This window comes from Brassica napus, chromosome C9 (genome assembly GCF_020379485.1).
Source record: "Brassica napus cultivar Da-Ae chromosome C9, Da-Ae, whole genome shotgun sequence".
NCBI classification, from domain to species: Eukaryota; Viridiplantae; Streptophyta; class Magnoliopsida; order Brassicales; family Brassicaceae; genus Brassica; species Brassica napus.
In genome coordinates, this window is record NC_063452.1 from 52640729 (window position 1) to 52651942 (window position 11214).

At 31.2% G+C, this 11214-nt stretch overlaps 1 protein-coding gene across 1 annotated transcript; it reads left to right on the forward strand.

The window, feature by feature from the left end:
- Positions 1-6743: 6743 nt before the first annotated feature.
- Positions 6744-11214, forward strand: LOC106411485 (zinc finger protein ZPR1). Its single transcript, XM_013852255.3, has 17 exons — positions 6744-6971; positions 7213-7349; positions 7809-7853; positions 8004-8044; positions 8133-8214; positions 8382-8426; positions 8614-8670; positions 8832-8891; positions 8976-9103; positions 9174-9435; positions 9528-9594; positions 9669-9739; positions 9838-9927; positions 10134-10242; positions 10481-10572; positions 10667-10772; positions 10963-11214. The coding sequence occupies exons 2-17, from the start codon at positions 7224-7226 to the stop codon at positions 11073-11075; spliced, it is 1494 nt and encodes a 497-aa protein (XP_013707709.1). The 5' UTR covers positions 6744-6971; positions 7213-7223; the 3' UTR covers positions 11076-11214.

Here is an 11214-nt window from a genome sequence, read left to right on the forward strand (position 1 = left end):
AAATTATAAAAATGAAAAAAAAGATTATTCCTTATCAATTTTGGGAAAAAAAATTTGTTATATATTCCTCTAGAATAAAAGGAATGAAAATGAATAAAAAGAAAAAATTATTCCTTGTAAATGGTGGAAAAAAAATAGGAATAATAAAGAATGCATTATTGTCTTTCATTCATTGGTCACCAGTTAGACCATAACTATCAAATTGATTAGTAGTCTGCAAAAGAATATTCTTAATTATTTCCTTAAATAAAACCTACGAAATTACCTAATATGATTAACATATATATGGCAGTTAATGATTATGAATAATACATATTTAATAACAATTTTTGTATCATTTTTCTTTCTGTTTAATTTTATTAAAAGAAATTAAAAAATCACATTAAACATATAATAATAATAAAAATTAGATTTTTTCTTATATGTTATATTTTGAATTTTTTAAAACGAGTATAAATTACTAAAAATGTAAAAGTCCCACATTGAAAATTTTGTGATTAATGGTTTAATTTTTTTGTTCAAACAAGATACAAAAGATCACAAATCGTATGAATATGAAGTCTCATTAATAAATATTCATAATATATATATATATATATATATATATATATATATATATCATTTAAATTAAGTTATATACTATATATATATATGTGTAAATATGTTAATTTCAAAATTTGCATTGAAAAATTATTGAGATCTTAATATTAAATGATAGTTTATGGATAATCAACATTAAACAAATTGAGAGCAGAAAACCTAATTCCCTTTCGTCATTTTACAATCAATATTGCCTATCTAGGTTTGGTGATTTGTGTCAGCTGCAAAACTGATTTTTTTATGCATATGAAGTCTTAAAAATAATTAAAATGAGTTGTAATACTTTAACTCTTCAACAACACTGGTATATTTAAGAAACCAACATTTGTATTCGTCATTTTACGATCGATAAAAATCGTAGTGTTCCAAAATGTTAAAATTATTTAATGAATAAACATTAATATAAAAAATTTACTCCCGTGTGCATACACGGGTTATCATGTAGTTGTGGAAGGTGTGGACGACACCTAACATATATGCAATTAAAAGTTGGAAGCGGAAAGCTGCCGATAATTATACTTCCTTTGCCGTCAATTTATAAGGGTTTGCAATTAGTTAGTTACATATATTGTCAATAAAGTTTGGTAGTAGAAACTAAAGAGGTATGTTTTCCACGCAAGTAGTTCTATTTTTGGACTTACCCTACATTGATATAATTGATTTCCATCGTCTTTGAATTATTTTCCTGCTCAGTAATCTATACGTCCATGTTATATATACAAGGATTTACATTATGTACATGTTGCTCCAAACAGTTGGGCATTTTATCACTCCGGTCGGGTTAGCTTTTGTATGAAAATACATAAAATACATATATTTCTTTAATAATTTAAATAAACTATTGTATATCTAGAAGAAATTTGGCAATTTGCTACATATAAAAAGAAAACACAAAGCCTTTTTTTTCAAAAAAAAAAAGAAAACACAAGTTTGGCAAATATGAACGGCAACCATTTGCGTGTTTTGACATTTCAAAGAGGTTTGACATTTCAAAGAGGTTTGACATTTTGAGTTGTGAGCCGTTATATCTTCCATTACAAAATGAACAAACAAGCCCTCGCAGACTTTGTACCGGGTTTGGTCTCTGTGCCGGCTCTTGTTCAATGAAATTAATTCTAGTTATGCACAAAAAAAAATCAGTAGGTTTAAGGTTTATTTTTATATATTTTTTTCTCATTTCACTTTCATCTATGCATGATATGTATCATATATATTTTTCACCGTTTGACTATACACTTTACATAGCTGAGTTTCAATATAGGTGGGGTTGGACCAGTCTTTGAGCTTTCGACAATGGCTTCACATCCTAAATCGTTATAGACCAAATTAAATGCTTAAGTTGTTAAAAGTTGGTCTACATTTTAGTGATGACAAAAAATATTGAGTTCGGGTTGATTTGGTATAGAAATGTCCATGAAAAGTTAAAACTGTCAGAAAAAGTCTGTATAGCGGTTTTTGTGTATTACTATTGAAATAACTTTTCCCTTACAGTTTCACCAAACTTTCTAAAATTTAGTTTATAATTTCTTTTCATTTACGTAAATAAACACAAGAGTTTTCACGTAATCGTGTATATCTTACCATAACGTTATACTCTTTTCAAATTTGAGTATGTACTGTGTAGATCAAGAACACCCAAGTAAAAAATACATCAAATGCCGTCTTAGCCTTAAAATAACAATAAATCTGTATTTAGTTATTTTAGGTATTTTAATTTATTGTTAAGGGGGTTTTATTAAAAAATATATAATTAAAGTTTTCTAAAAATGTTATTTTTATTCCTTAAGTGTGTTTCTATAAATCCTACCTAGGGTTCCATACATTTTTTCTTCCAAATTTATCTAAAAACGGAGGATAAGTAATTATTAATGCACAGAGTATTTGGCTATTTGCTCCTCTTCTTAACTCACCATTTTTTTTTAAAGTTTTTCTTGGGTTGAACCTCGATTGTATTAGTATTTTGTTATTTCATATTCCATATCTTCTAAAAAATAAAATAATAAGTATTTGCCATGTTATATTATGTTTTTAAAATAAAAAGATAAAATAAATAAAAATAGTACTAGTTACAAAAAAAATAATTTTTTAAATATTTTTAACGCCGTTAGTAAAACGCTAAACTCTAAACCTTAAATACTAAACTCTAAACCCTTGGATAAACTCTAAACCTTTGGATAAATCTTAAATCCTAAATCATAAACACTAAACACTAAATCTTAAAAACACTAAATTCTTAATCATAAACTCTAAACCCTTAGATAAATCATAAACTCTAAACCCAAGGGTTTAGTGTTTAGGATTTAGGGTTTAGTGTTTTGCCGACGGAGTTAAAAATATTTAAATTTTTGTTTTGCAACTATTCATATTTTTATTTATTTTAAAAACATAATATAACTTGACAAATTTTTATTATTTTGTTTCTTTTTTAAAAAGATATGAAATATGAAATAACAAAATAATATTGGTTGGTGATCCTACAAGTTTGAATCCAAGAAAACTTTCCTTTTTAACATCCACGCGGATGAGTTATTCTTGGGTTTATCTCCTAGGGTGAACCCATAGGTTCACCAACCAATAGGAAGTCATTATTTTATATTCAGTATCTTTATAAAAAAACAAAATATTATCAATTTATATCATGATTTTAAATTAAAGAAAAAAATAAAAATAAATAAAAAATAGTACTAGATGCAAAAAAAAAAAAAAATTTAAAACCGCCAACAAAACAGTAAACCCTAAACTCTAATTCCTAAACTCTTGGATAAATCATAAACCTTTAGATAAATCCTAAATCAAAAACACTAAACACTAAATCTTTAAAACACTAAACCCTTAAACTTTTGAGTTTAGTGTTTTTAAGGTTTAGTGTCTAGTGTTTTTGATTAAGGGTTTAAGATTTATCCAAGGGTTTATAGTTTAGCTAAGGGTTTATGGTTTATCCAAGGGTTTATGGTTTGTCCAAGGGTTTAAGGTTTAAGATTTAGGGTTTAGGGTTTACCCAAATGTTTAGGGTTTAGGATTTATGGTTTAATATTTTGCTGATGGCGTTAAAAATATATATTTTTTTTGCATTTAGTACTATTTTTTATTTATTTTAAAATCACAATATAAATTGACAATATTTTATATCTTTTTTAAAATATACTGAATATAAAATAACGTCTTCCCCTGGAATTCACGGAGTGAACCCAATTGAATAACTCAACGCGGATTATCTCCTCTCCACTGGTCCCGAAGCTCATTACATACCAACCAATCGTACAACCTTTTGGATAACAAACGGAGTACTTAGTTTTGTCAGAACTATTTTGTAAAATCCTTTTCTCATAAAACACCAATGGAATACAAACTAACATTTCATGTGAACTTGAAAGAAAGGTTATTATTGTGGTTTTTAGCTCCTATGGTTAGACACCTTATGGGAACTCTAAACAAGGTTGCTATGTTTTTAGGCTCCTATGATTACTTTTAAAATGTTAAACACCATCTCAACTGTAAATGATATTCTAAGACTAAAATCAAATAGCTAATTATATATAACACAAATTAAAAATCCACATCACAACTCTAGAGTAAATTTTACACAGGCAACGGAGAATCAAAGACTACCGCGTAAAACTATGCGTACCGCACGACAGCTATTTAGTTCTTATCTGTATATTATATTTATAGCCTGTGTTAAAAACTTTGAAAGTATATAACATAGCAGGTTGAAAACTAAAATATTTTAAAATCAGTAAAACTAGAAGCATAACTGAAGCTACTACTAGCAGAACCAAATCGTTTTAAAGTTTAAACCAACTACTTGGAATATATAATCTTTTAGCAAAAAAAAAAAACTACTTGGAATATATAGGATAAATGAATGCAGTGCCGTCCCAATAATTTTGGTGGCCTAAAGAAAAATAAAATAAAATAAGTAAATAATTATAAATATCTTAATAAAGTGTTTTTAAATACGAAACTTATATTTGAATCAAAAAATTGTGCTCGTATTAACAAAGTGTTTTTGAATACGAAACATATATTTGAATCAAAAAATTGTGTTTAACTCACGATAACAAAATGAAATTACCAAAATAAAGGATCTGTTTTTGAAAATGATGGAAATAAGAAAATAAAATTTAAGATAGCTAAGAAATTAAAACGTGCATAGCCATAGCCAGTTTTACTAAAAAACATAGAAGATGTGACCCTTAAAAACTAATCAAAATTTGTGGCCTAAATCCTTTGCCTTATCTGCCTTGTGCCTTATGCAAGGGACGGTCTGAATGAATGGCATGTTTATAACATGTAAAAAGAACTGAAGTTATACACACAAAACTTTCACTAATTTTTTTGCACAAATGAATGTCATGTTTATATCATCTATATTATTAAAATTAAAATACATTTTCGTACTGTTTGAAAACATAAATGTCAGTATAAATAAAAATTGTTTGAAATAACAGTATAAAAAAAAGTATAGTGTCATTTTAGTAACGTCATTAATATTAATAGAATAGCCATTCGTTGTAAAAAAAAAGCAATGTCATTAATATAATTACATTAATTTTTTTTTCATATTTTACTCGGTTTAACAATTTTATTAATTATATTACCTTAACAATACATCACATAATTAATTATATTACCATAACAATAATAGTGCAAATTTTAGCTAATCAACATTAACTTTGTGCCAATTATAAAATCAAAAATTTAAAATAACTGGGTTTTACATATGGTTTTAGTTTGTTTTACTAAACTTTTTTTCTATATTTTAGTTTCAACCGGTGGAAAAATATGTAGGCAAAAACATAATCCAAAGACATGTTTTGTGAATTAATAATAAATTAAATCAAAATAATAAAAATGTATTACATGTCACTTAATTTTCACTCCATATAATTATTTTACTAAATAAAAAACTCTTTTTATTTCACTTAATTTAGTCAAACACATAGAAAAGTCATTTTATTAGTTTATAAAATCAGTTAGCTAGGCATGAATATTGGCTATCCATTTAGGTACATGTTGTTTTTTTCGAGGTATTGTTATTATTTGTTTTGAAATTATGCTCCGCTTGAATATTATAAATTTATGTGTAGGTTTTGAGTTGAGTTTTTGTGGGTCTGGATGAGTTCGGTTCTGATGTATAAGAACCTAAAAATATCTAAATAACAAATGTATCTGAAACGAGTTCGGATATTTGTACCAAAAATAACTATATTACTTGATTCGGTCCAGGTCTTTTGAATATAATTAGTTATATTACGACACATCTGACACTAATTTTAAAAGTAAATATCAATAAAAACCAATATCGGATCCATCTCTAGTGTTAATTAAAACTGAAGTTATATTTAGGAGCACGAAGACAAAAATTTCACTAAATTATTGCTAATCGACACAAGCATAAACTATGGCATATTTTGTCTACATCTTCTCAATAATACATGTATGGAATTTCCTTTTGTTACGTAATATGAATGATATCGTATTTGAATTTGGATATAATATCACAGCATCAACATCAACTCAAACTATTAGGGTACATATCTTCGTGCCCCCAAATTAAAGAATGAGAAATAGATAGGTATGGAACCGGTGTAGTGGACTTACGGAGACATTTTATTGAGAGATTTAAGATACTTGCTAACTGTATAGCACGTCTACGATGTCTAGTTCAATGCATTTTCTCCCTTTTTTGTAAGTTTCGATATGGGTGCCATGTGGAATGTGAATTAAAGTGAGCACCCTTAAAACTTCTGAACCCATACCCAATATCCCCACCGTTACGTTACGCGGGGATACATTCTCTGACTTAAATATAGTTTATCTATGGCTGACTTGACCTCACAAGACCCATTGTTTAGTTTATTAATATAAGAAACCAATCTCTTATTAATATATTACAAAATAAGAAACCCATTAGATGCTTCCAAAGACTCAAAACCATAAGAGTTAGTAGGGGATTGTAAGTGCAGAGGGGAGAAGTCGCATATTGTTTACAAAGAAAAAAGAATTATATAAGCATATTGTTTAGTTCATAACACTATGACTAGAAATGTTAATTTCTCTTCCTCCGAACTAGTTCTATACATTGAATTCTCCAAGAACCTTGGCATCGTTTTACTTGGGACTGAGTCCAATGGGCCGGTCTGCTGTGGCCCAAAATAGATTCAAAACATTACGTCGTTTCGAAATGATTGGAAATACCAGAAACGACGTCGTAGCCAGGAAAAGAAACGAACCCTAAATCGTCGTTACTCACCCGGCGGCTCTCTCTCTCTCTCTCTCTCTGTTTCTGTTCTTTCCCGAACCTGGTCGTGGTACAAAGCTCTCCTCTGTTCCGTGTCTCTGCTTACTCTTCGGACTTATCTCCTCTGGTTTGCATTCTATTTATCTTTGGAAACTTTCCAATACAATAATAATAAAGTTACTTTCTTTCCCTGCAATTTTCAAAAAAACAAAAAAAAAACGAAACTTTGCAATGGCTACATCTTTTATAAATTCTTAGCTTATGGATTGGTTTTGGAACCCTTTCATAATCATATTCCTTTTTTTAAATAAAAATTTAGCTTTTGCTTTTAGCTAATCTTTTGTTTTCCTTATTGGGATTGTTTGAAGAAACTTGAGAGATGATGGACAACGGAGAAGATGAGCAAATTGACGTTAGATCGGTGGTTGAAGCTGTTTCCGCGGATCACTCCTTTGGTGCTCCTCTCTATGTGGTTGAGAGCATGTGCATGCGCTGCCATGAAAATGTACATCTCCACCTCTTGCACAAGCATACTTGCATAGTTTTCTTTGAGATTCATGATGTTGGTTATGTATCTAGTCCTTTTGCCTTGTCACAGGAAGACAAGAGTTTATATATACTTTGATGAAACCTTTGTTAACTAATGTAGGGTCTAGTCAGGCTAGTTTCTGGTTAGCCTTTTCAGCTTGTTTCCAATAGTTTATTAACTCTACTTGCACATAGATATCATTAGTTATTTCTACAATCCGTATGGTTCTTGAGATAGTTAATGGAATGTAGCTGGGATGAAATACAACTTATTGGCAATAATTTGTATGATGCACTGAGAAACCTGAGGAGAGATATATTGATATTTTTGGTTCAGTCAGTGGCAATTAGTTGAAAAAAATCTATTTATGGTGACCTACTAGTGTAATGAAATTTTCTTATGTGCATAAAATTGCTTCTTATTTATTTTTTCCAGGGAACAAGTAGATTTCTATTGACCCTGATTCCTCACTTCAGAAAGGTATGTCGTACTCTTTTTGTAGATCTCACTAATTTTTGTTCATTTTCTAGACTCAGAGATTTACAAAGTCTTGTTATTCGATTTAAAGAAACTTGTACGTTCTATTTATAAATTTTCAAATCGCACTGCTAAACTTACTATAGCTTACAGGTCTTAATATCTGCGTTTGAATGTCCTCATTGCGGAGAAAGGTACAATCACTAAGTATTTTCTGTTTTTTTTCCTCAGTTGAAAAGGTAAAAAGCCTTTCCTTTTCTTAATCTCTTATCCATTTTGTAGGAACAATGAAGTTCAGTTTGCGGGCAAGATTCAACCCCGAGGATGCTGTTACCATCTAGATGTTCCAGCTGGCGATGTGAAGGTTTATACATTTATTCAAATCCAAATATATGTTCTTCTCTATTCATTTTCGTTTTTTTTTTTTTGGTAGCAATGTATGCTTATTATAAGGAACATGAATATCATGCTTTTGTTGTCTCTCTCGCCCCTTAAGCTAATTTGTACCTTCTTGTTTCTATGTGAATGCAGATATTTGACAGGCAAGTTGTGAAATCTGAATCAGCCACTATTAGGGTGAGTGTTTCTCTGGAATCAAAAGTACACTCTTATTTTGCAAACTTGTGCCGCTTCCTGCATATTTATACGAATTTGCTTCCCCTAATCTTTCTGAAAACGGTGAATTAGCCTGCTTCTCATATTATGAAAATAGTACTAACTTGAAGCTGAAAACTGATAGTAGTTTGCGAATATATGCATTCAGATTCCTGAACTGGATTTTGAGATTCCACCAGAGGCCCAACGCGGAAGCTTGTCTACTGTAAGTCCTTGATAACTTATATTCATCTTGTTATGATTCACAATTTATGAATAGTTCATTTTTCATTTTTGGGGTATTTATTTCTTTAGTACAAACTAAAATTTTTGTTTCTGGTTTTAGTTTCCAAATTTCGAATTCTTGTTTTTGTTTTTAATATACAGGTGGAAGGGATATTAGCAAGGGCTGCCGATGAACTAAGTGTCCTTCAAGAAGAACGCAAGGTAAAGTTCACATTTATTTATATTCCCACTTTAATTGTTTTTTAACAGGAAATAATCTTTAACTAAATCTTTTGCTGCACACAGAAAGTTGATCCCAAAACTGCTGAAGCCATAGACCAATTCTTGTCCAAACTGAGAGCTTGTGCTAAAGCAGAGACACCCTTCACCTTCATTTTGGATGATCCTGCCGGAAACAGTTTCATCGAAAACCCGTAAGGACCAAAGATAGAAGAAGTTTTGTTTATTTTTATTTGCTTATGACAAGTTTTTGCAACATGGCAGACATGCTCCATCACCAGATCCCTCTTTAACCATCAAGTTCTATGACCGAACACCAGAGCAACAAGCAACACTTGGATACCTTGCTGACCCATCGCAGGCTGGTCAGTCACAATCAGAAGGAGGCCTTGGCGCGCCTTCTGCTGCAACAACAACTTCTACACCTCATGGTGCTATCGGAGCAACAGGTGGTCATCGAGCGATTGCTCAGAGTAATAACACTGATATTTCTGATAACTTGTTCAGATACTCTGCGCCTGAAGAGGTAAACTTCTGAATTCTATAACTGTTGGAATAGTTTTGTTGAACGTTTTGTGTAGTTTTTTTAGCACGTGTTACAATTGTTCTAACTAACAGGTGATGACTTTCCCTTCAACCTGCGGAGCATGTACGAAGCTGTGTGAGACACGGATGTTCGTGACTAGTATCCTTTTCAGAAACAAGTTTCCTATCCAATATACTTGTTGTTGATGTTGTTTAGCACTTGACAGAAAATAGAAATCCCCTACTTTCAGGAGGTTATTGTCATGGCATCCACATGTGAGGATTGTGGCTATCGCAATTCTGAGGTTGGTTTCCCTTTGGGTTTGATCTTGTTAGAGATATGTTCCAGACATATGTCTAAGGTTATTAACTCTTTTTTTTTGTGGGGGTGATCTTTGGGCAGTTGAAGCCTGGTGGTGCTATTCCTGAAAAGGGGAAGAAAATTACACTCTCTGTAAAAAACATCGCTGACCTTAGCCGAGATGTTATCAAGGTTTGTTTTTTTACTTCAGTTTGTTTTCATTCTGAGCCGTTGGTATAGCTGTATAACACATCTGATGGTGAATATTGGAGTTGACAACCTTATGGACCACTATGTAGGCTAGGAAATGGGTTATTATTATTTTTTTTTTGTATTCTAAAGGAGAAATACCTTCTAACATATTAGTAATGGTTCATTTTGTTTATGGCGTGTATTAGTCGGACACAGCCGGAGTGAAAATCCCAGAGCTTGATCTGGAGCTAGCTGGTGGTACACTTGGTGGAATGGTAACAACAGTGGAAGGGTTGGTCACACAGATCAGAGAAAGTGAGTATTCATCTTTCAACATTATCTTTTGTCCACGCCTTAATCATTTTTTAAGTGGTCCAAGTATTGTGGAACATACCATAGCATAAGTCAGTACGTCAAGTCCAAGAATCCTATATTTTGCCTTGCAGAGCTTTCATTGTTTCGATAATGGAAGCATTTCGAGATTCGTTATTGCCAATGATTGAATTATATAGCTCTTATGTACTGATCCCAAGTGTGGAATGTGTTCTCACAGGTCTAGCGAGAGTTCACGGGTTCACATTTGGTGACAGTCTAGATGAGAGTAAGAAGAACAAGTGGAAAGAATTTGGATCCAGGCTAACCAAGGTACCATCTTTGTTGTTCTTGATGAGCAGGAAAAAAACCAAAGGATTGAGTTACAGGGTTTTAAATAATGATTTTTTTTTTCCTTTTCTTGCAGCTCCTAAGCTTAGAACAGCCATGGACTTTGATTCTTGATGATGAATTAGCAAATTCTTTTATCTCACCAGTAACAGATGATATCAAAGATGATCATCAACTTACGTGTAAGCTCCTCGTTTTGCCTAAATTGGTTTAAATTTCAGTCATTATAGATCAGAATTAGAAATGAGTTATGTCTTGGAAAAGATGGATTTGAAGTGTTGTTGAATTCTGTAAATAGCATTGTGAAATTGACTCTAAAGATAGTACTCACATGTGTTTGAATAACATGTGTTGTTAATGTTTGAACTACAGATGAAGAGTTCGAGAGGTCATGGGAGCAAAACGAGGAGTTGGGTCTCAACGACATAGATACTTCTTCCGCTGATGCTGCTTATGGATCTACAGAGACAGCTAAATTACCTTAAACTTTGGAAGTTGTCTTGATAACTTGATTTTGGGATCAGTTGTGATATGATCACAGAGATGGATATGTATGTCTTTTGTTGTTGTATGGTAAACACTAAACAATCCAAGTACCAACGAGCAAACTGCTCTTTTTTTAAA

What these genes read in the sequence shown, in the direction of transcription:
- LOC106411485 (XM_013852255.3), top strand. Translation starts at nt 7,224, where the DNA reads ATGATGGACAACGGAGAAGATGAGCAAATTGACGTTAGATCGGTGGTT. An exon ending in CTGAATCAGCCACTATTAGG is followed by an intron (nt 8,427 to 8,613) that starts GTGAGTGTTTCT and finishes ATATGCATTCAG; the next exon opens with ATTCCTGAACTGGATTTTGA. An exon ending in AACAGTTTCATCGAAAACCC is followed by an intron (nt 9,104 to 9,173) that starts GTAAGGACCAAA and finishes GCAACATGGCAG; the next exon opens with ACATGCTCCATCACCAGATC.